Source organism: Camelus ferus, chromosome 13 (genome assembly GCF_009834535.1).
Source record: "Camelus ferus isolate YT-003-E chromosome 13, BCGSAC_Cfer_1.0, whole genome shotgun sequence".
Classification (NCBI taxonomy): Eukaryota; Metazoa; Chordata; class Mammalia; order Artiodactyla; family Camelidae; genus Camelus; species Camelus ferus.
The window spans coordinates 23,613,323-23,641,130 of NC_045708.1; the positions used below are offsets into that span (position 1 = coordinate 23,613,323).

Consider the following 27,808-nt stretch of genomic DNA (forward strand, 5'->3'; position numbering starts at 1 on the left):
CAGGACAGCAGGCCGTGGTTCCTGTGCCACCCTTGACACTTACCCAATGGTGCAGCCGGCATCGGCCTCGATGGTCCAGATGCAGTTGAGGTTGTGTTCATAGGGAGCTGGATACCCGGGTGACAGCACCTGCCCCGACACCTCTCCTTTCACTGTCCCTCCACACTCAGCTGAAAGAAATCCCAAAAGAGTGAGCTTCATGGGGTGACCTGTGCTGACAGCAACAGCTCAGTGGCCGCTCCTGCCTGTGTGCCCGAGTCCCTCTCGTTCTTTCCAGGTGACTGAGTGCAGCATATGGAAAGTCTTCCGGATGAGACGTGTACCCTGGATCTACAAAAATCCCCTACAACTCATCAGTGAAAAGACAAACAGCTCAACTGAGAAACAGGCAAAGGCTCTGAATAGACATTTCTGCAAAGAAAGTATACAAATGGTCAATAAGCACATGGAAAGATGTTTAACATCGTAAGACATTAGGGAAATGCAGAATAAAACCACAAGGAGGTACCACATCACACCCACTGGGATGCTACAATAAAAAAGACATTAACAATCTTATGATTACCAGGGGAAAGGTGGTGGGAACGGATAAATTGGGAGTTCAAGATTTGCAAATATTAACTACTATATATAAAAATAGATAAAAACCAAATTTCTTCTGTATAGCACAGAAAACTATATTCAATATCTTATAGTAAACTTTTATGAAAAAATATGAAGACAAATATATGTATGTATATGTATGACTGAAACATTATGCTGTACACCAGAAACTGACACATTGTAACTAACCATACTTTAATAATCATAATTAAAAAAGACACTCGTGTAGGTGAGGTTGCTGAGAAACTGGAACCCTCAGGCATTGCTGGTGGGAATATGAAATGATACAGTTGCTTTGGAAAACAGTTTCCTATAGAGTTCCTTAAAATGTTAATTAAACATAGTTACCATATGACCTCAGCAATTCTGCTTTTGGATATATACTCAAGAGAAATGAAAACGTACATTCAGATGAAAACTTATACACTGCTGACCACAGCAGCATTATTCATAATATCCAAAAAAGGGGGAAAAAATCCAAATGTCCATCAACTGATGGATGAGTTAACAAATGTGGTACATGCATACGGTGGAATATTATTTGATCATAAAAAGAATGAAGTACTGACATATGATACAATACGGATGAACATGATGTTGAAAACATTATGCTAAGTTACAGAAGCAAGGCACAAAGGCCACATCTTGTATGATTCTATTTATATGAAATATCCAGAATGGACAAATCTTCTGAGACAGAAAGTACATTAGTGGTTGCCAAGACCTAAAGGGGAGTGAGAAGTGGGGAGTGATTGTTAATGGGTACAGGGTTTCTTCTGGGGGGAAAATGTTCAAAAATTAGATTGTGGTGATGGTTGTACAACTCTGTGAATATACTGAAAAAACATTGAATTGCACACTTTAAATGGGCCAGTTGTATGGTATGTGAAGTATATCTCATTAAGGCTATTGAGAACAAAAGGTCCCTGACTAAACTCCTAGTTTGTGACCAAATGCCTTGAAGTCTCCTGGAGGACGTGCAGACACTTGAACCTGTTCGTTGACGAGCTGGGCGGGTGCCAGGTGCCAGGAGCACAGAGGGAAACCAGACACGACATCCTTCCTCCTGGAGAGCTTCTGACCTCGAGAAGGAGACAGCCACAGCGCATGCCATGTGCCCTAACCAAGCCACAGGCAGCAGCATAGTGGAGGAGGTGACCAATTGCCTCTAGCACAGGCAGGGAGAGGCAGGGAGGGCCCTGACTTCAAGGGCATCTTAAAGGGAGAGGCCAGCAGGAAGAGGACACTGCAGACAGAGAAGAGTATTGCAAACTCCCCGCAGGTGTGAAACCACACGGCAGCTTGGGGGACAGGGTATGGGATCGGGTGTGGTGGGAGCCGGGGCTGGAAAGCTGGGCAGGCGGCATGCGTCAAGGGGCCCTGCACACCAGGCTGCTGCCTGTTTACCGCCATAGCAGAACTGTAGGCTTCTGCACGTGAGTAATGGATCACTTTACACACCAGTGCACTTTACATGTCAGAAAGAACACCCTGGTAGCAATCTGAAGGGGCACAGAGGGGTGGGCCTGGAGACAAGGGACCAGTGAAAGGTCGACACTCCCCATGAGAGCAGTCACCTAAGTAGGAGCTGGTGATCCTCCCCACCTCCTACCTCCCCCGCATCTAATCTGCTCTGAGACCCAGGGCCTGAGCCTCTGAGATGCTTTTCACACTTGACCCCACTCTGCCCCCATCATTAGAGTGATGGCTCAGGGCCTCACCATCCCTAGGGTGGCAGAGTTGCCCATCCTCAGCAGTGCCACCAAAAAGATCAAAAATAAGAACCAGCCATGTCACTGCTTGCTTTAAACCCTCCTTCCCAGAGTGAAGTCTTAACTCCTTAGGAGGGTCCATCGAGCCCCCAGAGGGGCTCCTTTTGGCTTTTTCTAGCCCCCTCCTGATGCCCCTCAGTCTAGCCAAGTGTGAGGAACTCCACAAGGCCAGGCACACTGGGCCTCTAAGGGCCTCTGCCTGGAAGGACAAGCCAGCCAGCATCTTCCCCACGAGACCTTTTGTGACACCCTCCTCTCCCCACATGGAGTTGACACTATCCTCTTCTCTGTCTCCATTATAACGTGAATGGGTTTTTATCACAGCACGTGTAACAACTTATCAAAATCACATCTATCTCTGCCACAAGACCAGACACTCCTGAATCTACTTCAGGATGACACCTGCACCCCAATGTTCATAGCAGCACTATTTACAATAGCCAAAACATGGAAACAGCCTAAATGTCCATCAACAGGTGACTGGATAAAGAAGATGTGGTATATTTATACAATGGAATACTACTCAGCCATAAAAACCGACAACATAATGCCATTTGCAGCAACATGGATGCTCCTGGAGAATGTCATTCTAAGTGAAGTAAGCCAGAAAGAGAAAGAAAAATACCATATGAGATCGCTCATATGTGGAATCTAAAAAACAAAAACAAAAACAAACAAACAAAAACAAAGCGTAAATACAGGACAGAAATAGACTCACAGACAGAGAATACAGACTTGTGGTTACCAGGGGGGTGGAGGGTGGGAAGGGATAGACTGGGATTTCAAATTGTAGAATAGATAAACAAGATTACACTGTATAGCACAGGGAAACATACACAAAATGTTATGATAACTCACAGAGAAAAAAATGTGACAATGAGTGTGTATATGTCCATGAATGACTGAAAAATTGTGAACACTGGAATTTGACACAACATTGTAAGATGATTATAAATCAATAAAAAAATGTTAAAAAAAGAAAAAAAAAAAAAAAAAAAGACCAGACACTCCTGGGTAGCAGGGACCTTGCCAGACTTACTTCTGTAGATCGAGTGCCTGGCCTGGTGTTTGGCACATTATAGAAGGTGTAACAAATGTTGATGGAATGAATAGATGGGTGGATGGTCAAGCAAATGAGAGAAACTTATTGCTTCCCAGGCAAATTACTATTAACAGTCTGAATCAAGGGAGCATGAGTGAACGTGGCGAGGAGATTTGTTGCAAAGCTTTTTAGGAAAGGGAATGCTGACTAAGCCAGCTCTTAGAAGATGGAGGAGAAAATGTGCTCAAGGTCATAAATTGACCTTCACTTGTTGCGACAAAGGCCCATAAAGCATCTCATCTCTTGGGCCCCATGGCTTGACAGGGGACCACTAAGGCAGGGTTAGGGGGGTCCCTGCCAGTCAGCCTGCTCCCGAGGCCAGAGCCTCTCCTCATGCTTCACTGCCTTCGTGGTGATGCTGGACTGGCAGGTGCCAACCTGACTGAGAGATGCAGGACTGAAGGGGCCCAAGGCAGGGAGGGGTGTGTGGGTGAGGGGAGGAGCTATATGTCGTGGGGAGGAAGCCTGCCTAGCCCCACAAATGGCAGAGGCCACCAGGAAGGTGGCAGGACACTTCCTTCCATATTCCACATGGACAAGCCCCTCCTACTTCCCAGACAGTGAGTGTCTGGAGGCAGCGGCACTGGGAGCACTTCCCCGTGGACACGACTGCTTCTTTCTGCAAGGGTCACTTTATCTGGGGACTGGCTGCGGGGAGGGGGTGGGGGCAAGTGGCCAGCAAGCAGCAGATTCACTGACAAGACCTCTCGACTCTGATCTTTGCGGTTGTCTCTCTTAGTCCCATCCTGGAGCCTCAGCAGCTTTGTTTGGGCTGTAGCGTCCACTTATTGACTTAGAAAACATCTGGGTTGCAGGGGGAGGTCTAGCCCAGCGGAAGAGCATGTGCTTAGCATGCATGAGGACCTGTGTTCAATCCCCAGTACCTCCGTAAACAAACAAACAAACCTAATTACCCCCCCTTCCAAAAAAAAAAAAAAAAACAAAACAAAACCCAAAACCAAACCAAACAAACAAAAACAACAACAAAAAAGAAAACACCTGGGTGTTTGAGCTGTAATGATCACTTCTGGTAGACCATGATCAAATCTACCACAACATGACCTGTGTAAAAATCTACACACACTGTCCCCAGTACATAGCCTCCCACCCCTCAGTGGGGCCTGAGTGGGGCCTGAGAGGGTCTCGGGTTGGGGGGTGGGGGGAAGGCCTCCGAGGTTCAAGGTATAAACACGTGTTCTGACACTGCTTGAGTGGATCCTCTAAGTTCAGTCCAACGGGCACATGTGATATTCAGAAGAAGCTTACAGTGAAATCTGTCTGCAAAGCAAATGACTGTCTCACAGCGTGTCATCATCTTCACATTTTGTCTTCCCTGGCCTGCCAACGGCATCACACTGTTGTCTCTTTATGCCCCAGCCTCCCTCTCTGGCCTGGGACCTGCTTTTCTCTGTATTCTTAGCAGCTGGTGTGGGGCCTGGCACATGATGGAAGAAGGGGATAAAGCCAGGGATGCGGGAGAAAGGGGCAGGGCGTGCCTGCAGGCGGGGTCCTCCTTAAGCACCAAGAGAGAGGAAGATTCTAAAGGCTACTCAGAGGCCACACTCCTGGTCTGTCCACTGTCAGGCCTAAAATCTTTGCCTTTAGCCCCTCTGTTGTGTAAAATGTCAAAGATCTTGTTAAAATGGAGTTGTCGAGGGGAAAAGAATATCGCCGTTACCACTTCCTGCCATGCTGGTCCACGCCCTTGGCCCGCACACGTGCTCAGGCTAGAAAGTCCAACTTCCCGGCCCTCCCCTCCCTGAATTCCTACCCATCCTTTCAAGTCTCAATGGGCACATCACCTCCCATGAACCATTTTCTCGTATTCCCTCAACGCTTGGCACCTACTCTTTGTACGGTGTTTACCTTGTATTACAATGATCTGTTTATGTGTCTGTTCTCTTTGCCCGGGGATGGACTCCCCAAGAGCAGGAAGAACGCGTCATTCTTTCTTTTTTTATTTCTCTGCCTCCGCACATCCCCAAACACACACCTGCACCAACTGCGGCACATGGTGCTTGGTAGGCACTTAAATGTTCTTCCAGTGGGTGTTCTGTTCTTGTAAGATTAGCCAGAGCTGCACAGACAAGGTGAGGCTGTGGGCCCTGGGGAAGGGGATGGAGAGATAGAAAGGCTGGTGCTGAGGTGGGGGATGCAGGACAAAGCAGTGTGGTGGAATCCTGATACCAGGGAGGGTACCACGGGCGGTGAGGTGAGTGGTGAGAGGTGGAAAGGCCAGACAGACAGAAGGATGGCTCTTGCCTCTTTCCCACTTCTGCCTTAGACGAGGCTTCTCTGTCGTGGGACACGCGGGTAAGGCTTCCCGAGGGCCTGCGCCGACATTCTGGAAGCACCTTGGGCCTAAGGAGATGCTAGTTCTTTGTCGTATTCTTTCTTAAGAGGGAAACAGATGCCAGCTCAGAATCTTACTCCTTCTTACTCTTTCTTTCAACATTCCTCTGGAAAGTGGGGCATGAGCCCCATTTTACTTACAGAGAAAGTGAGGCCCAGAGTGAGCTGGAGACTCATTTGCGTCTTGGTGTTGCAGAAGCCCCTGGAACCACACAAGGCCCACCTCTTCCTTCTAAATGACCCTCCCACCTCTCCTCCACCGCCAGCAGCGCAACTCGGAGGGCGTGACTCGGCTCTGGTCCCACTCACTGCACGTGTGACAGTGGCAAGCCACCGCCTGCCTGACTGTGCTGCTGCACTCATGTAATGAGGTGTGCAAGTGAGGCAGTGTTGCAGGGTGGGTGGGGCTGGCGGTGATTCCCGTGAACAGGAGGCCTGCAGCGTGGGGTCCATTGGGAGACCCTACGAGACCAGAGCCTGGAATTTGGGATTAGGGGACACCCAAGGGCTCCCTGGAAGAACAAGAGGCCTCCTACCGACACATGTGGGAAGGGGCCAGTCCCAGGTCCTGCGCTCTCCGCTCAGACACAGCAGCTCCTCGCTGCCCCGCAGGCTGTACCCAGGGTTGCAGCCGAAGGACACAGAGCTCCCTGCAAAGTGGCCTCCATCGTGAAGCTTGTAGCCAAACTGGGGGGTTCCTGGGTCCTCACATTGAATGAGTTCGAAACCTGGTGATGAAAGAAGAGACAGCATGAGCGAGACGCGCCGTGGCACAGACCATGCTCCCTCTGTGGCCTCAGCGGGCATGTCCTGATGGACCCACGTGGCTGTGCCCGGGTGACAGTACATTCCTGAGTGTTCCTGCCCCTGTCGCTCTGTGTAAATGATTTCAGCTATTTCTCCCAGGACAGCTTTGAATAGTTTTCATGTATAGGGTCAGGGTTTTCTTTTTTGGTTTGTTTGTTTGTTGGACCCCATAGCATTTTGATAGCTGGAGTCACTCTTTCTGTTTTGCTCACTGAGACACGGCGACAGGAGAGTGTAATATGGGAGTCACTTTAAGTGTATGTTTCAAAGCTCATTTACGTCCTGCTTAAATACACTCTGCTGAAACAGCCTGGAGAAGGAAGCCTCTGCCAAGCTTACTCCGAGCACCTGGTGCGGCCCCTCTGCTCTCTCTCACTCATTACCCACAGGAGTCTTACCGGGAGGGGTCACGATGCCCCCTACAGCTGAGATCATTGACTCGGGAAGGTCACATAAATTGTTCCACAGTCTCAGATGACAGAAATGGAATTTGAATATGACTCTATTTAATCCTCTTCCACTGATGTGCCTCAATGCCCAGGCAAGAGGAATCTTGAGTAGACTCATTGTCTTTTTTTTTTTTCCCTAACAGCTTTATTGAGATATAACTCATATACTAAACACTCTTCCATCTAAGGCGTACAAGGTAGTGCCTTCCGGTTTATTCACAGAGTTGTGCAACTCTTGTCACAATCAACTTCAGGACATTGTCATCATCTCAGAAAGATGGTGATGCCCCCTCAACTCCCTTACCCCTAGGCAACTAACAATTTTCCTTCTCTATGGATTTGCGTGTTCTGGACAGTTCATATAATGGATCATGCAACACATGTGACCGCATGTATTGTGACTGGTTTCTTTCACTGAGCATCATGTCTCCGAGGTTCATCCAGGTTGCCACATGGTTCAGAACTGGATCTTTTTTTTTTTTTTGCAAATCTCAGATTCCCAAATTTAGCACTTCCCACCCCTTTCCTCTGTAACTATAAGATCGTTTACTATGTCTGGGAGTCTGTTTCTTTTGTAGATGAGTTCATTAGTGTCCTCTTTTTTCTTTCTTTTTTAAAGATTCCACATATAAGTGATATCATATAGTATTTTTCTTTCTCTTTCTGGCTTACTTCACTTAGAATGACCAACTCCAGTTCCATCCATGTTCCTGGAAATGGCATTACTTTATTCTTTTCTATTGCTGAGTAGTATTTCATTGTATAAATATACCATAAGTTCTTTATCCAGTCATCTATTGATGGACAATTAGGGTGCTTCCAAATAATATTCCATGTATGGATGGATATATCACATTTTGCTTATCCATTTATCAGTTGATGAATACTCACTGGATTTAAAATAGTCTGTAAAAGCACATTTTTTTTGGATCTACTGGGCAAGGAGAAGCTCAAATAAATGAATAAAATGGCTGTGAAGCCAACATATGGAAATGTAATCCCAAGTACTCTGGGGCTGTGTACAGACCTCGGTGCTTTCTGTTTTTGAAATCTCCAGCATAAAGGAGAAAGTTAAAATCATGAGAAAAGGAAAAGAATCAAGACTCAACTCTTTAGGGAGTTGTAAAAAAAGAACATAATTATACATCAGTGTTTGCATTTTTTACATCTGACTGTAGCTGAACATTATTTTATAAATATGAAGGCTCAGTGATTATGATTCTTAGTGAGTACAAGGTGTGTGGCGACTGTCAGTTCAGTTAATCATGGGTGTAACCATAGCGCTGTTTGCGACGAGGCAGCTTATTCCAAATCGTGGGCACAACATCTTAGGGGCAATAATCAGCTAAGCATGTGCCAGTTAGAGAAAACCAAACCTACTGATTGCTGGGCGATGTCCCAGAGCCCAACCTCCCTGTGTGTGGAACCAGGGAAAGCCCAATTTTGTTGTCCATTCAGATGCGAGACAGACTTACTGGAAAACTGTAGCTCAAATCCCTGGCTGGTGTTCTCAGCATCGGTTATGAAATCAATCCACAGACTACTGGATGTGCTGTTCAATGTCAGCCCCAGCATCTCGGAGCGGCTGAACACCCCCAGCAAACGGGCAGAGTTGTTGTTGCCATCGTAGACCTGGACACAGGAGAGCCCAACTCGATGTCATCAGTGTGGCCTTACCTTAAACAATGGCTTCTCACCCCACAGCCCACATTCCCAGAGCTTGGCACCGATAACGACTGTTAGAAGGGTAGTGAGTCATCAGATGCAAGGAAGATGGCAGAGTGGAGCTAGCCACTGAGGGACTTATCAGCCCCTCCCATCTGCCTCCACCTCGTGCCAGTTCTGTGTCCAGCCTATCTCCGTGTGAATCCGACCTCTAGGAACTGGTTGATGCTGTTCTCACCTTTCCAGGGGAGATCTGGTCTTGTTTCCCCCAATCCCCATATGGTACTAGCCTATTCTTCAGTAAATTGGGGAGGCCAGGTTGGGGCTGCTTGAGTGTCCAAGCCATCTGTTTCTGCAGACAGGCAGGCTGCAAGCATTCGACATTTCTGCCTTGCTAAACACTCCATCCTGTCCTTCCAGGAGATGAGACAATCTCCTTAATCCTCCTCCCTAATCCCACCCTGCTGTGGCAGTGGCCTCAGTCTCAGCCACTCTGCTGGACATGGCCCCTGGGATCCAGGCGAGACAGAGGTAAAATGGCCAGCATGTCAGGTGACATGGTATATTTCCCTTTCCCAAGCTCAGCCCCTGCCCCTTCCCTCCTAAAATGAGGGCTCCGGTGAGGGCCTACCGGGGTTGCCAGGGGTGGGATCTTGCAGGCAGCTGGCTTCCCCAGCTCCCATCTGTCCCCTGAACTCCTGAGCACCAGCAAAGACAACAATCATCAGAATAATGAACTGGCTCCCCAGGTTCCGAGATTGCTGCTCCTTTCCAGATAATTGTACAAACAACAACAGAAGTTGTGATTGAGTGAAGGGCCCCCTGGTGCTTTGGTAAATATCAAAGATGGGATCTATGGGTGGGTGATGAATATTTGTGCATGGCACAGGATGTGGTGCCAGCTGCCAGCAAATTGGAACAATATTTCCATCTACTATTTATGAAGCAAAGCTTTCTAAAAGAAGCCATCCTTCAAGCTAACAGTGCTATATATTACAAAGATTTGTTGAGGTCCCTGGGAGCCTCAGAAGCCTTGTTTCCAGATCCCATGTGCCATTGCTTCATATCACGGATAGACTGGGAGAATTCCGGAGTGTCCAGACATACAGATGACACCAGTTCAAAGAGTCTGGTCCACTGCTGCATCCAGACTGTTATAAAAATAGTTTTACCCATTAAAACATATCTTTTCTAACTAATTGACTAAGGCATGAATCATTGACACTTGCTAACATCCCAACAAGAGAGACAACCAGACATCATGTGCTTCTTGATGGAAGACACACCAATACCTATGGAGTCATTTTGCCAAAAAAAAAAAAAAAAAAAAAAAAGTCAGACCTGAATCAGATCAAGCCACTGGGTCCATTTTCCAACTCAAAGGAAATATGGAGGACAGACGAACACATACAATGAATAAATTATAAATAAATAAATTACAAATAAATAAATAACAAGTAAATTATAAGAGGGTAGAAAAAAGAAATGGAGGTAGAAACCTAAAGACTACAAAAATACTTGCGGCAATGAATCCAATGTACAGAACTTATATGGATCCTGATTCAAATAAACTGTAAATTTAAAAAACACTATGACATTTATGAGATAATTAAATATTTGAACACTCACTGGATATGTTATTCATTAATAAAAGTATGATGGGAACAGGATTTTTTTCCTTAATTTCAAAGCATAGTTCATCCTTATTCATTAATAACAAAAATGTTCTTAATGCGTCATTATGATAAAATATTCATTGCAGAAAACTTGTAAAACAGAAAAACACAAAGGAAAAGCAACTTCCAGCACTCATAACATTTTGGTGACTATGTTTCTAGCCTTCATTCTATGCATGTCTTTCCTTATATATTTTTAAAATTAATTTTTAAATAAGAAACAAGATCAAATTATAGATAGTATATGGTAACCTGCTCTTTTACTTAATATAATGTGTCTATTTTTCAAATCATTAAATATTTCCCACAACAGCATTTAGATAGCTGCAGAAATTTCCATCACAAAATGAACTCAACCTACAATGTAATCATTCTCATATCATTGTCCAGAATATGTGCCCTGGAACATGAGAGGCACTCAATAAATATATAATAAATAAATAAACCAGTGTTTTCTTTTAGTAATTTCTGTCCTTAAATCCACCTGGAATTTATTTTGGCATAAGGTATAAGATACTTTTTCTTCCTGGTTGATTAACCATTTTTAACTGAAAACTCTGTAAATATTCTACGCACCAGCAACATTAAATCCACCTTTATCACATATATACTTATGTAAATGTAAATTTTTTGGTCAACTTTCTGTTTCACTGCACTCATCTATGTGTCTATTCCTGGTGTATGATGTACACTGTTTTAGCTACTGTAGCTTTGTAATATATTTATTATTTTTATTATTCTTTTTCATTATAGGCTATTAAAAAGTATTGAATATAGCTCCCTGTGCTATACAGTAGGTCCTTGTTGGTCACCTATTTTATACACAGTAGTTAGAATCTTCAAATCCCAAACTCCCAATTTATCCTCTCCCCCCGGTAACCATAAGTTTGTTTTCTACGTCTGTGAATCTGTCTCTGTTTTGTAAATAAGTTCATTTGCATCCTTTTTTTTAGATTACACGTATAAGTGATATCGTATGCTATTTGTCTTTCACAGTCTGACTTCATTTAGTATGACAATCTTCAGGTCCATCCATGTTGCTGCAAATGACATTATTTTACTCTTTTTTATGGCCGAGTAGTATTCCATTGTATATATAAATACCACAACTTGTTTATCCAGTCATTGGTCAATGGACATTTAAGTTGCTTCCATGTCTTGCCTATTGTAAACAGTGCTGCTATGGACATTGGGGTGCATGCAGCTTTTTGAATTATAGTTTCCTCTGGATATATGCCCATGAGTGGGATTGCTGGATCATAGGGTTAAGTCCATTTTCACTTTTTTTTTAAGGAATCTCCACATTGGTTTCCATAAAGGGCTGTACCAAACTACATTCCCCCTAATAGTGTAGGAGTCAGAATGTAGTTTGGTGCAGTGATTTGTCTTAACTTAAAAAACTAATCTCCCATGTTTATTCTTTTAGATAAACTCAAGAAGAATTTTCTCAAATTCAGAGAAACAACTCCCCACCCCAGTCCCCCTAAAAGATCCAAAACAATTTCCGTGATTCTGACTGATTAACATTAAACATATGAATTGATAAGAGAGAAAACATACATCTGTACGATATTAAATCTTCCTATCCATACACATGGCATCTGGTTCCATTTAATCAAGTCATCTTTTGTATCTGTCAGTAAAATTCTGTACTTACTTCTGGGTATTTTTATATTTTTTTAATTGCTATTGGGAATTGGGCCTTCATATACATTTATTTCCTAACAGAATATTGCTTATCCATAAGAAAATTGCTTTGATGTTTCAGTTCATCATTATACACAGGTGATGGATTTATCCCTGAGAAAGCTGAGAGATTTCTATCTATATATATCCAAACTTCTTTCTTTTCTTCCCATTAGATGTTTCTACTTTTTCAGCTTTACTGACATGAAATTGACAAATAAGAATTTTATATACTTAAGGTGTACAACTTGATGTTTTGATATACATATACCACTACCTCTAATAAGACAGCTCAGCAAGATGGCTCGATTCAAAATGAGTACGTCGAATGGATAGCTTTTAACACACGGTTACAAACAATGTAGCACATATACTTACATTCCTGGAATCAATTCTATTTGGTCATTTTTGTTTTAATACACAGCTAGATTCAACATGATATAGTATATAGAATTTTAGGTCTATGATCATAAGTAAAATGGACCTAATACTTTATATTGTCCCTATTCAGTTTGACATCAGTATTTCTACTTGCCCCACTTAAATAAAATGAGTGGGGAGATGGATGCTAATTCTTCTTTTTTCTGATACAGTTTAATTATTGCTTGAATTGTTCCTTGAAGTTTTGTGAGCTTACCTGTAAAACAGTCTAGACAATTTTGAGAGAGAAAATGGGAGAATTCCAATGTTTTAAATGGTTATTGGTTTATTCAGAGTTTTCTTTTTTATTCCTTTTTTTTTGGAGGGGAGGTAATTTTTAAAATTTTTAATTTATTTTTATTTTACTTTAAAAATGTGTTATTTTTTGGGGGGGGAGTGAAGTAATTAGGTTTATTTATTTTTATTTATTTATTTTTTAATGGAGGTATTGAGGATTAAACCCAGGACCTTGTGTATGCTAAGCACACACTTTACTACTGAGTTATAGCCTCTCCACTATTTTTTCTTGTTATTAGTACTTTTATCTATAAAATTTCTATTTTATCTAAGCTTTCAGATTTTTTGGCTTATGCTTTTTCCTCAATATTATCTTATTATTTTCATAATGTCTACCTTATCTATGACTATGTTCTTTTTTCATTCCTAAAATTATATAGTTGTGGTTTCTTTATTCCTTGATCAGTCCTGCAAAGTTTTGTCCATTTTATTAGTTATTTTTTAAAGAACTAATTGGCTTTGTTGATAATTGTCACTGTTTTTAGTTTTCTTTTTTTCAGTCATTTTTGCCTTTAAATGTATCTTTCTTCTACTTTCTTTCGATTTATTCTGTTATATTATTCAAGCTACCTCAAACCTTATCTATTTTTAACCTAAGTGATATGTCAGAGACTAACAGAGGTGTATTAAATCTTCCACGATGACTGTGACTTTATTAAAATTTTTTACATTCCTAGCAACTTTTACTTAATTTATTCACGCTCTGTTACTTGGCACATAAAGTTTTACTGTGGACTGATTGTACATTTTATTAACATAAAATAATTCTCTTTTTCAGTTCATTTTGAAATGCAACAGAAGTTCTGAAATTTATCTTATCACAAACTGATTTCATTTTTTGGTGGTTTATCACCTTTTGTTCATTGCCTTCATTCCATTTTTTAATTGGGTGATCATGTTTTTCATCTATCTTCAATCATTCCTCATCTCAGATTGCTCTGTTTTTATTATTGCCTATTTTTGTGTCATAAATATAATATTCTCTCAAATCCTGTTAAGAATACAAATTAGAAGCTTTTAAAGTTTTTTTGTTTTCTTTGCTTTGCTGCTTACAGAGGGGCAATTAGCTGTGACTCCTTAGACAGGTCCCCTTCTTCTGATCTCCTGAATATTTACACATATCTGGTTCATTTTCCTGTCAGTGCATCATTACAGAGAGAGAATAAAAGTGCATGATGGAAACACCCAGTAGTCCCTAAATTGGGGTAGAAGAGTTAAGCCAGAAGAAGCCACAGTAGGAGCTTCTCCTGTTTCTGGTGCTAAAGTGTGTGTATGTACGTGTGCCCGTGTGTGCACCCATGCATGTGTGCTACCATGGCCGCCTCTTCTCTAATCAGCCTGATCACTCCCGTCGGGCCCTGCCCTGCTCGATCCTACTTTCCAACAACAGCCAAATAAAATCCAGAATGTCATGTCTTGAGGGAAGTGTGGCTCCATGTGACCTCTCAGACCATGTACACTTCCAGAGAGCTAGTGGGATTGAGACCTGGTCCCTGCCAAAGGTCCCGTGCTGTGTCCTCGGCTCCAGGCGCTGGGGCTGTGAGCTACGTGGTCTTAGATGCATTTTCCCTTGAGGCTTCTAGCACTTCAGCCACAGGTAGGATTTCACTTCACTTACGTGGATTCCAGTTGGATTAGGCTCTTTCTCAATCTGGATCCCTTTGGGGGGTATTCCACTTGGCAATAATTCTTTTACATTGTATGTGAAAGGCACCCTTGCCTAATTTTCAGTGCTGAGCCCACACCCCGCAACTGTTATGTCCCATGAGTCACTTTAGTGGGAACTTTTAGAGGATGTGGTTATACACATGTACTTCATTTGTCATCTTGGGCTGGGAGTTGTCTTTCCAGACAGTTGCATTTTAAGGCCTTTCCTGTCTTGCAGATGCCAAACAAATGTCAAATTTTGGTGGGAGCCAAAATAGAAGAAATCAGGTGGTTGTGGGACACAAGCTGCAAGGGTGAGGTCTAAGAGATTTTCACTTATTAAAGGTAAGGAAGAGAGCAGGGGTCACATATGCAAGAAAATGGTCATTCCATGGGTCAGAAATGGCCTGTACAGGAGGTTTGGAGGGTTGGTCAGTGCATACGTGGAGGAGGTGAGGGTCTCCTGGGGCAGGAGGAGTTCAGGAGTGCACTGGGGCTACTTTGGAGGGACAAGTCCATCCTGGGGTGGGAAATACACCCGTGTTCCGGCAGATGGGAAATTACACCAGGGCAAGGCCAGGTTGTTCCTGGAGGTGACACTGGGTGCCCCTCCTGCACACAACTGTGTTGAGGTGGATCAGAGCGATGGGTTTAAACAGCACTGTTGCTGCCACTGACAGGGTGGCAGTGGGGGGTCCTACATGGGAATCCATAACTGTGCATTTCCTGTGGTTCCAAACTGCTCATGTCCCAGGGTCTCCCTCTGGAGAGAGAAGAGTTAGAGCGGGGAGAAGCTACAGGAAGCCATGTGATCACCCTGGGTTCCTTGCCCTCCCTTTCCTGGACCCCTTCCATAGAGACTCTGCTGGTTACAGGGCACTGTGAACGGCCTTTCAGCCAGCTCAGAGCCACTGCCCAACCTCCTGATAATGGCACTACAGAGGTCTAGAAACAGGAGGAAGAGGCCCTTCGGTAAGAAGGTCAAGCCTAGTATCAGAAGGCTGGTGACAGGGCCAGCTGGGCAAGTGGCTGCAGAAACAAAGTCTGAAGCCTGGGAAGATCCCACTAAGAAATGCAAGCAATCATCCCACTGTCCCCACGGCCCTGCAGGACTTCCTGAGGTCCTGAACTCTGCAACAGGCCGCCCTGATCTTTGAGCTGGGGATTAGCCCCATGTCCCTCCCTTCTGACTCTGAATGCCTTGGAAAGTCTCTCTTCTGTCTATTAAGCTGTTCACCTGATCCCGAGCAGAAACTTGACTGTGCAGTGGGGTCTGCTGACTACGTCTTAGGGGCTACTCTGAATCTAGACCACCCTAGAGAGGCAGCTCAGGCCCCAGCCATGCTCCGCATGACCTCCAGCAACTGAGGAAGAATTCTGCTGGTCTTGTCAGGCCACACGCCCAGAACTGCTGCTCAAACTCCTCTCAAAACCTCGAAATTATAAGTTAAGCCTCAAAAATGCCTTTATCTGCAGGGTTGACAACAGCCTTCATCTAAGAAGTCCTCTGCATTGTCCAGCTTTCCTCAATTCCACCTGCAGCACTAAAGCAAGGAAGTCACACTGGACTTCCTGTCCCTGGTTGAGTCCTCTGAGGCTCTGCTGTCGATGGTGAACAAATGGACAGAGAGAACTGAGATCAAGGGGGATGCCTGAAGACACAGCCCTTGGAAAGTGTGAAGACCTACCTACTGCTCACCAATAGGGATGTACACACTTTCTTCTGTGTCTGTGGAGCTCAGGGGTCGAAAAGTAGAGCTTAAGCCAATGATAGGGCCCCAATCCTTACTGGACCACTTGGCCATATTCTGTTCTATTTCAGGCATCTCTGGTCCCATCTGGTCATCTCATGGGATATCCTCTTGGGTTCAAGGATAATTAGGCAAGTGTGAGAAATGCCTTCCAAATGCCACATCAGAAAACATGCCACAGAGGGTGGGTCAAGAGTATCATCTTTGCATAAAAAGCATAGTATATTCATCACATCTAGAGGGAGTCCTAAGGGACGGGGATTATTAATAGTTTCTCTTTGGATTTTCTAGACTAGTGACCTTTGGTTTTTACTAATGCCTAGCCTCCTCTGGCTACAGGGAATAAAAATACATTAGAATAAGCTAAAAACATTTCTTGGCCCAGGATGAAAATGGACAAGCTCTGTGTGAGATTTTCCTTATAATCCACTTTAATAAGGCAGCTTTTTGATAAATCCTCCAGAGTCAACTCTTGGATTACATGCATACACACACACCACGTGTTACTGAAGGTGCACACTTATCACACACACACACACACACACACACAAGGAAATACAAGTCATATGTATATTCAATGTCTTAACAACTCCTTCTCTATAACCCTTCCTTTAGTCCAAGTCCTTCCACTTCGTTTTCTTACATAGCTCTTGAATCCACTTTTTTTTAACCCCCACTGCCACAGGCAGGCCATAACCAAGGCCCACTGAAGCTATTGACACAGCCTACAAGTTTACTGAGACATAAACTCAAAACATACACAAATGCACACACACAAAACAGACTGAGACAAGTATGCACAGATCCCCCAAACCAAATCCATACACAGACACAGATTCACACACATGTGGAAATGTCCAGAAAAACACATCTATACCCACACATATCTACACAAATGCACACACAGACATATCCTATGAGCTCTTCATTACCAAGCTGATGGACAGAGTTCATAATGGAAAACCCAATCCACTGGCCAGTCCAACTGAATTTAATATGATGAATTATTCTGCCACCAACCCCTACTCAATTACATACATATTTGAGAGCAGTCAACAACTAAGCAAAGTGTAAAGCCACACTCTTAGACACTCACGTGCCCTTCTCTTTTTGGGTCTCACTTCTCATGGATGAGCGAGGCCAAAATCACGAAACTCAGCAAGGAAGAAGCAAGCCAGGGTCATTGGCACAGAGGTCTGTGAGTAACAACACACAGACTACGAAATCTCCCAGTTTTACCTTGAGGACGTCTCCTTCGGCAAGTTCAAATGCCCTGGCTTTAAGCTGAATCCCCTTCCCCGGTTGGGTCTGGATGGAGTAGATGCATTCGTGGTTGTTATTGTAGTTCACGGGGAAGTTGGGGGACAACAAGGTGCCCTGAGTGCCTGTGACTGAATTCCCACACTCAGCTGGAAAGAGAAATACAATAATCACAGATTAACCCCCATCGGCTACACCCGGAAAACAACTCACAGCGCTGGAGAACCTCACAGAGAGGACGAGCTGCTTGCCTCTCTAGCTGCCGAAGTGCCTGTTTACCTATCCATTTGCCTGCCCATCTATCGGACTGCTTACCAAGGTTTGTTCTAACACCTGCCCACCTGTAGTTCTGCTAAGTTCCTTTCTTTCTGTCATTTGGTTTGTCTGTCTTTCTCCCGTGGAAATAGAAACGGACCCACCAGGCACCCTTTACCTGCATAGTGTTATAAAGCAGCCTTTCCCCCACCTGTTCATACAGTATCATAGCAACCAAAATGACTGAGGAGGGCGTCAGGGGAGGATGCGGCGGCCAAGTGAGGAGAGATGAAGCCTTTCAGGATCAGAGGATAGAAACTCAGGGGAGGATGCGGCGGCCAAGTGAGGAGAGATGAAGCCTTTCAGGATCAGAGGATAGAAACTAAGAGGGGACAAGATCGAATAATAATTGCTAGCATCTTCCAAGCTTTCCAAGGATCATTTCAGGCATTAGCCACAACAACCAATCCCATAAAGTAGGCACCATGATCATCCCTGTTTTAAAGATAAAGACCCTGGTACTTGGCAATTTAGATCAAGTCTCTCAATTCAAGAAGAGGAGGCGGCTGAGAACTCAGCCCTCTCCATCCTGGAATTTAGGGCCTCTCAGGTTTGAGAAAGTTTTGGCATGGACCCATGGAAACCCTGTTTCATTCAACAGCTAATGAATTCACACCTTCCCCTCAAAATTTGTTTCTCCTCCTCCAGAATGAGTCCTTCTTTCCCCATTGTTCCCATACTTTTATTTATAGCAGTCATCACATTTTACTTGACTTATTTGTTAACATTTCTATCTCCTCCACTGCACTGTGGATGCTTTAGGGCTTGGTCACATGTCTCTATCTCCAACACCCACTCGGTGGCTGGACAGGACAGGCATCAGTGGATGAAAGGGGAGGTGGCTCAGGGGCAGGGCACATGCAGAAGGGTCTTTAATAACTGTGAAGCCTCTCCCTGTGCTTCCCTGGGGCGGAGCATCTACCATATTACATCAGAATTGCCTGTGACCTCCTGGCACCTCTACTCAGACTGTGAGTTACTTGAGGGCCAGGGTTTTATGCTTAATGAATGCATGAATTTCCATGGCTGAGCCCAGACTGTCTGTAAAATAAACATTTGCCAAATGAATGAATGGATAAATATGGAGGACACTGACCTCAGAGGATGTACAGCTCTAAAAATAATTAGGCTCTGGAAGGATGTAAATACGAGTCCAGATGGCAGCCCCATTATTTGTCTGGACATATGGGGAGTCTGAAGCAGGTCTTGAATCTTTGAGGTTGACGGTGGCAAGTCCTTAGTGTCCCTATTCTAGGCACAGTCATTGGCGGGAAGGACCTTGAGTTCAGCCAATGGGCTACTGACCAGTGGGCCCCATATTCAACCCTAGTTGCCCTAAGCCTGGAGTGTTCTAGGCCAAAGCAGTGCAGAGGGAGCATGTGATACAGGAACAGTCAAAGCTGAGCCTCTTGTGTGCTCAGTTGTACCTTTGTGTGTTCTCTTGTCCCCAAGGTGCTCCTTAGACCTTTGAAGACAGTGACCATGTCCCATCAACCAGTCCTGTTTTTCCAACAAGCCCTACTCCCTGGGCTCTTTCCAGTTCAGGACCAGCTTCAGTTTCCTAAGACTTGCCATAAGCCATTACTCTGGATTGCATGTTTGTGTGTTCCTTGCAAAGTCACATGTTGAAGCCTGTACCCCCGGTATGAGGATATCCAGAGGGGGAGCCTTTGGGAGCTAATTAGGTCTAGATGAGGTAATGAGGGTGGAGTCCTTATGATGGGATTAGTGACCTTATCAGCAGACGAATTGACAGAGCCCCCCGTTTGTCTGATGGCTGCCATCTGCGAACCAGGGAGAGGGCCGTCACCAGACACTGAGTCTGCTGGCACCTTGATATGGGAATTGCCAGTCTCTGGAACGGTGAGAACTAAATGTTTGTTGTTGAAGCCACCCACTTTATTTTCTTATAGCAACTTGAACTGAAGAAGACAGCCATCATTTGTCTTGAAGGAGAAATCTCAATTTGCAGTAATTTAAACTCAGCCTATCTGCAAAGTGTTCAAATGCTCAGAGGGCTGAGCTGGGGCATAAAACTAAAGTGGCGGTGGTGGGGGGGGCGGTGGACAGGCTCCCTGGCAGCTGCTGATACATTAGGTGGATGTGTTCCTAAACACAGTGTCAGTATTCTGGGTGCCCACAGATGAAGAGGGGCATTTGGGGACTGGGTGTTGAGGGCTGCACACATTTTTATGCAGTTATTACTCAGCTACATCACACGAGCAGCCCTCTGAAGCAGCTCTCCACCATCTCTGGGGTCATACACCATTCCTTTCCATCGAGGGAAAGGCAATGGTGCAGCAGGATGAGAATAGACTTTGGATACAGAGAGACAAGTTACATCAACTCTCTGAACCTCAGTCTCTTCATCTGCCTTGATCTGGACAATAACAGCAACCACATAAAACTATAGAGAATAAACAGATGAAACTTTGTGATAAAATCAGTGAACATATAGGGAGTAGCTAGCACATAGCGGGCACTCAGCAAGCATTATTCCTTTCTCCCCCATCTATCCTGATGGCTCTGGGACTGGCAGAAAACCCAAGAAGCTTGTCAGGAAGCAGGCATTAGCTGCCCGACTGGTACAGCACCCTCACTGTTCCTGATGCCTCTTGCTCTCCACCTAGTTCCTAAAAGTTGGTTTTCCTTAAACATGGGTGTTGGCCTATTTTTTGCACCTCCTTCCTGCCCCTGGCTTGCTGCACAATAGCTCCATGCCCTTCTCTGCCCTCTAATGGCCCTCTCCTCTTTTCTACCTGCCCAGCACCTTTCTGGGGAGGGAAACGGCTGACGGCTTCAGATGGGTCCAGTCCTGGGCCAAACACCTGGTCCTGACCCCCTGCCAGGGCCTTTTTCCTGGGCACCAGGGAGTGTCCAGGAGATAGAGGGACATGGTGCTTGCTTCTGGGAGAGTTTCCAAAGGAACAGGGGAAGTGAGCAGATGCACTGAAAAGCCAAGTCCAAGCATAAATGGAAATAAATACACGTTCCAGAGACACAAACAGTCATATGCACTGAAAAGTGTTGCCTCTGATTCAGGCCTCTGCGACTTCTGTCATCCCCATCAAAGGGGTCTCATCAAGGGCAGAGGCTGTGTCTTATCCATCAGTCTGGGGCTCCCGAGGCGGAGAGTTAGGTCTGCTCCATCACAGTGGGGCTCCCAAGGACAAGGCCATGTCTCCTACTGCAGAATGGGGTCCTCTGGGGTCAGGGCTGTCTATTCCACATCAAGTTCAGGGGACCCTGAAGTCAGGGGCTGTGTCAGTCCTGTCACACCATGAATTAGAGCCCAGGGCTCTCCATCTCCTTCTCAGCAGGGAATGTTCCTGGTAACACTGTGTGGGCTAAGTCATCTAATTTATACCTACATTGCATATGGCAACTGGGAGCATCTCCCAGGTGGGCATTCCTGAGATTCCTCCAGCCTGAGGCTCTGTGGCAGGGCTGGTAGTAATTAGAGGTGATTATAATTGCTATGCGTTATTAATAACATACAAAACAGAAGACAAATGTAATAATGAAAATATTGTGAGGGGCCACGAACAAACAGTAATTGGAATAATAGGTTAAAGAATGAGCTTTTGAAATGAGATCAATGAGGCAAGCGCTCAGGGTGTGTGCGCATCTGTGGTCCTGGATAATCCCGTTTAGGAATAATTTCCCCCAGAACCATTTAGCTGAAGACATTTTCCCAGAGGAGAAAAGAGCTGCTAGCAGCCAGATAGATACTAAACCTACTGATCTGGGGGATACTTGTGCGTCTGAATGTGCACCCAGGTCGGGGTGGGGGCGGATGCTCTGGGGGATGGTTACAGGAGAAAGGATAAATGTGGGATTAGTTAACTGGTCAAAAATGGGATTCTGTATCTATTTGTCCTTATGTTTCCCCTCTGAGATCGTAAAAGGTTATTGGTTATTGGCCATCAAAAAGGTTATTGGCAAAATGATGATAATTATACAGTACTCCATTGGTTTATGTAAATTATGTCATCTAATCTGGAATAAAGCCTATGGGTTGGATACTGTTATCTCTGTTCTGTAAGCAAGGAAGCTGCAGTTGATGAGGTTTGGTGACCTGCCCAAGATCTAACAGCTGGTCAGTGGCAGAGCAGAGCCCCTACCTTGGCCTGTGTGACTGTTCCAGCCAGGGCCCAGCCCATCTTGCCATCCTGCTTATTACTGTCCTCCGCCCCGGGGGTCTGTGGTGCTGTCTCAGGTAAGGCTGATCTCAGGGGCCCTTAAGACGCCGGCCCCCGGTTCAGCCAGTGCCATGCTGCTTTCATCTGTTTGGTATATTGGGTTTTATGTAATATTTCACTTTAAGCACGAATTCCTAGTGGCTCACTATGAGCATGGTAGGTACTCCTCGAATCCAGCCTGTGTTCCATCTCCCCCTACACTGTGAGTGTCGAGTGAACAGAGCCATGAACCTTATAAATGAGGGGCATCCAGCAACTGTCCCCACTTCCTGGGATATCACCCTACTTCTCTCCGCCCTCGGGACCTGGAGCCCTGAACAGCCTTCTTGAGCACTCTGCCAAGGAAGCTCCCGGAACCAACTCCATCAGCTACCTGATCATCTGCGTTCTCTCTGTTGCTTGCTCCAGACTGGCCTCCAAGTTGAACCTCAAACACTGAGCATCCGCATGGCTCAGGGCCTTGGCACTCTGTCCCTCTTCTCCCAGATACCCGATTAGCTCCTTGAATTCCTTCAGGTCTCTAATAAAATGTCAACTCATCAGAGAAGCCCTTCTTGACCACTTTTTATAAAAGCCTCCCTAGTGGGAGGGATGAAGTCTTCTAGAGATCCTGAAAATATCACAGGCTCATTGGACTGGTAAACTCAGCCCTCTACTCTACCAGATGGGGGCTCTCCATGGACAAACATCATACTCCTTCCTAGAGGTCCACCCAAGCCCCACCCAGGCTTCTCTGCAAGAGGCATCCCTAAACCACAGGGACGTGTGCTCAGGGTGGGAGGGAAGAGTACGGATATCAATTTCATTTGGGTGCCTACTGTGGATCCACTTTGTAAAGATCAGTTCAGGCTACAGAACAGACCACGAAGCAGGCACGGTCAACCCTTCGGTAGAGATAAGGAGGCTGGAGTGGAAGGAGGTTAGGCCACCCACCCACAGTCCCACTGCAGGTAACTGTATGCTAAGACAGTCCTTAAACCCAGTCCTGTTGGCCTCTTGGCCCGTGTGTGCTCCACTACCTCACCGCAATTGACTAAAGTTCAGCCAACCCCATTAGTGAAGCAAAATGAAAGCACGTGACCACCTACCAACACACCTTGGCAGAGGCGAACTCCACAGGCGCCGTCTGCCCCCCAGGCACGTGATGCGGGACGTGCCCTCCAGACGGTACCCGGGGAAGCAGGAGAAGGTCAAGGTGTCGCCTACGCTGAACTGCAGGCCCTTCCGGATGCTGTACGCTGGGACCTCGGGCTCCTCACAGGGCTCCAAGTCATATTCTGGGAAGGGAGCAGGAGAGCCAGGGTCAGAGACAGAGATGGGAACACACAGACGAAGACACCAGGGGGAAAAGGGCCAGAGAAGGAGACAGACAGAAGGACCGAGTACACTCTGATCCATGAAAGGTAAGGAGAAAAGGAGAGAGAGCCTGTAAGGAACAGAGCAGGGGAGGAACTAGGCAGGTTGTGGTCTGGGTGGTCTGAACGCCGTGGAACCGTGAGCAGTGGGAGAGGGCACTGCAGTTCTGGAGACCCGCTCCCCGGGAATATTTCTGAGGTTGATCCTTCCCTCCTCTGTCCCTTCATCTTCACATTAACCCCAGCTTCAGGCTTGCAGACTCTCCTCCCTCTTTCTCCCTAGGCACTGAGCCAGATGCATGCAATCCGCCTGGTTCTAGAGGGTCAGAACATATGACCCAGCCTGGGGCAGCTTACACTGGGAAAAAGAATCCAAGGGCTTTGCCTGAAGCTGTGTCTTAATAATGCTGGCACGTGAGGCAGATGACACAGAAGTACCTATCCCCTTGTCCCTAAGGGCATCTCCCTTCTGGGACACAGTGCCCTGGGGCTCTGTGTTGTGGGGAGAAGGAGGGTCTCACTCAGATGGGATGAGGCAGACTGGCTGGATATGTCCCATCGGCCAGACACATGGCAGGTGGCATCTGCTGGAGGGACAGTGTGGGGCTAAGCTGGGCCAGGTCCCATTTCCTAGAGGTCAGGTATCTCTAGCCCAACCCCGGGGGGCATCCATCTGCAGCTTCCTCTGTTCCTGGCTGGGAGGGGGTGCTCTGGAAGCAGTGGGCTGAGAGCAGTGGGAGGACGTGGTAATAGAGGAGTGAAGGGTCCTCTTTCCTCCCTGAATGTGAATTAAAGAGCTTTCTCTTCAGGATTCCTTAAACACAGAGATAAATATCCATTGTTACTAAATTAGTCTTGGTGAACAAGCCCCTAGAGAAGACTCAAACACTCTAATGTGTTAATTTCAACTTCCCTTCGTTTTCTTTCTTTCTTTCTTTCTTAGATTGCTGTGGTCATGAAGTAGTGGAAATGGAATTAGAAGAATCTGGAATGACTCGGGCAGGAAGGGACTTTTCCGTGAGGTCCTCTAGTTCAATCAGTTGGGTGGCTCATGTTCAGAGTGAATCCTGCATACCGTCACAGAAAGAGATTATCCAGAAGTACTTCCAAGCCCATGATAAGGAAGTTCATCTTTGTGTCTAACTCAGATATCTTGTGCTGCATCAGGGAGGTCACTGGCCCAGAGGCTGGGGAGCAGATCAATAGTCTTCTCCTGGGAAGACCAGTGGGAGAGGCAGAATGCTTGGCCGTCTCTTCTCACCCCTCCCTGCCTCCACACCGGGACCTTCCAGTGCCTTACCTGAGAAGGTGATGTTGAAGCCTTCATAGGACATGGAGAAATCAGAAATGAAGCGGACCTGGGCGGTGAAGTTGCCATAGAGTCCGGCGCTGATGGGGGCGGGCAGCCGCGAGCCGGTCAGCTGCCGCAGGGGCTGCGTGAAACTGCCGTTCTCCGTGATGAGGAGGTAGTCGTGGCCGCTCTCCAGGTGGAAGGTGTGAAAAGTGAAGAACACACCTGCTGAGAGACCAAAGGGTCAGGGAAATGCCGGCAGGAGGGCTGAAGGGGTCCAGCTGCACGACGGGGTCAGTCCGAATGTTTCCCATTTACAAATGTCCATCAGCGTGCAGAAGTGCACGTGTGTGTGATAAACACACACGGGCCAACCTGAATGAAAGAACCTAGGGGGACCGGACATGTCCTTGCCCACAGGTCCAGTCAGGGAGGAGGATGCTGCTTTATAGTCGTCCTGGTTTGAAAGGGAGATTTAGGGAGATTCATTCAACAAGTATTTGTACATTTGTTGGGTGCTTCCTAGGGGCCAGGATCCATGGCCAGGTGGGCGCAAGGGGGTCTAGCTACACTGCAGAGTAATGAATGCAGATCAGAGTGAGCTGAGGGGCAGAAGGCAAAGCAGTCTGCAGCAGGAAGAGGGGAGGGTAGGACAGCCTAAGGAGTGAAGATTTGGGTCTTAAAGGATGCATAGGAATTAACCTGGTAAGAGGGAAATGGGCATCCCAGGCAGGGGACTTGCATGTGGGAAGGGACAGGGCCACTGTGGATTCCAGGGCTCAGTGAGCTGCATGGTGTGGCTGGACACGCTCAGCAGGAAACACCTGGAAGAGAGGCTGGAAATATAGGCTGGGCCAGACTGGCTATTTTTCTGGAAGCATCGAGAAATCGTCTTATGCAGAGTGGATCAGATTTTAGATCAGCAAGATGTGGGTGGCTGTGAGGAGGAAGAAGTGGAGGGAGGAGAGGGAGCAGTTAGGACGGCAGCCATGCACTCGGAGAGAGAGTACAGGGGCTGGCAGAGAGCAGGAACGGGACACGAGCCCTCAGGAGATTGAGTGGACAGGGATCAGAGGCAACAGATGCAAAGGAGAAAGGAAGGGGTGACGGAGAGCGGGGGTCTTGACCTGAAGGACAGTGGTGTCTTTCATGACCTGGGGTAGGACACACAGGAGGAAGAGGAGCAGGTGGCAGAGGGGTAACGGACTTAGCTCTGAACATCCTGCATTTTCAGTGTTCAAGCATTGCAAGCTGGCGGACAACTAGAAGTATAGATTTGGAGTTCAGGACTAAGGTCGGATTATAGTGCTAGACCTGGGAGCTGCCAGCGAACAGGTGCAGGAAGAAGAGGGCCAGAGAGGGCCAGTGTGCGGGGCAGAATGGAAGCCCAGGGTGGAGTGGCCTTAGACAGAAGACAGGGAGGAGGCGGAGCGGTGCGGGTGGGGGTGGCGCTGCGCAGGTAGCAATCCCTGGAATAAAGACAGTAATATTCACGAACACTTTCAGCCCTAAGTATTTGTGTGTTATTGTCCTGCACGTTTTAGTTGCTCTGAAGTCAGCGCCTATCAATCGGAAAGGAAGACACGAAAGCTCATTTAATCCTGCTAATCACTCTACAGCACGGGCGCGATTACTCTCGCCTCCACGTTACACATTAGGAAACCGAGGTACAGAGACATGACATCATTTGTCCATGGTCACCCAGCTGTAGGTGGGAGAGCTGGGATCTAAGTTAAGGCAATCAGACTGCGGAGGCTGTGCAGAACCGCGCTGCTTCTCCCGCGGCAGAAAGAGCGCCCGCGGTAGGAGGGGCCAGGAGGTGGGAGGGGCCCGGGGGTGAGAAAGGATATGGAGCGGCAGGATCTTAACACCCAAGGCAACTCTTGAACTTGTCCAGGTGGGTGGACGTAGGGGGAATGCATGCCTGCCCACGAGTGAGCGTGCTCGTGGGAATATACGCCAAGGATTCGTGAGGGCAGGATCTCGGGGAGATGAGGACGCTGCATCTACGTGCTATCCAAAGTCCAGGGACCAGCAGCCTGGGCATTGCTCAGGAGCTCGTTAGAAATGCGGAATCTCAGCCTCTACCACCAACCTCCCGAATCAGAATCTGCATGCTAACAAGATCCCACAAGAGATCTGTAGGCACATATACGTGTGAAGGATACTCCTCTGGATAAATACTGACACGTTTTTGATAAACGATGGTTAGGGCCAAGGTCTTAATGCTAAAACATTTTACATGTTTTCATATTCTTGACTCTCTGTGGAGAGATACTGGTGATCTTGGAGTGTTTGGGATTCTATGGGTGGGGGAGTTGGGGGAACAGAACCCAGGAGAAGTGGTGGGACCAGGGATGCGGCTTGTAATGCCCTGTGCCCAGGCAATTGGGACACATCCATTTATCTGTTTGCTCAGAGAAATAGATCCTGAGCCCCTACTAAGTGTCAGGCCTGTGCTAAGCACAGAGAAACATCTGCCAGCGTAGCGCAGGAGACAGACACATCAATAGTGAGAACCCAGAGCGGGGGCACAGAGGGAGAGTGGGCGACTGTGCCCCCGGGGTTGGGAAGGCTTCACGACCTGTGACATGAGGGGTATAAGCCTGGAGACCCACGGGTAGGTGTGCTTGCACTTTCCTGTGCTCCCAACACAAACACGTGTGCAAATGGGAAACACTGTTCTCAGTCTGCAGAGCTTGGGAGAAGGCTGGGTGGAACAGAAGTCCTTTCCCTCCTGGCCAGAACACGGGGCTGGGTGGAGGGTGGGTCAGACACAGTAAAAGGCAGAAACGAAGCTGAATTGAGCGCTGCACCTTCCCTTTGTTTTTCTAGCATGCAAATACAGCCCCTGCAAAGGAGTAAACATTTGGCAGGGATTCTAAGGATGAGTAAACTGAGATGAAACCCCTGGGTTTCCCAGCTGTGCTGGTTGCTTGGGGCTCTTTTGGCCATTGTGAGAAAATGAAGACGTTGTCACAGAAATAGAGAGGCCCTGTGCTGGAGTTTGAATCCAGATTTGGTGTGACAGATGACCATACAAATGAGGACTTCACTGGCAGGAACCATGCAGAATCGTGCAAAGGACATCGACACCATACTGGAGCAGAAAGATCAGGGCTGTGGGAGAGGAGGGGCTTTGGAGAGAGGCTGACTTG

At 46.5% G+C, this 27,808-nt stretch overlaps 1 protein-coding gene across 1 annotated transcript in view; it reads right to left on the reverse strand.

Annotated features, from left to right (window-relative positions):
• Positions 1 to 27,808, reverse strand: part of CSMD2 (CUB and Sushi multiple domains 2) — a 473,825-nt gene that overhangs the window by 166,815 nt on the left and 279,202 nt on the right. The window contains 6 exon segments of the mRNA XM_032495868.1: positions 44 to 170; positions 6,366 to 6,557; positions 8,561 to 8,717; positions 17,467 to 17,636; positions 23,093 to 23,281; positions 24,660 to 24,875. Of these exon segments, the coding sequence (XP_032351759.1) occupies positions 44 to 170; positions 6,366 to 6,557; positions 8,561 to 8,717; positions 17,467 to 17,636; positions 23,093 to 23,281; positions 24,660 to 24,875 (1,051 nt within the window).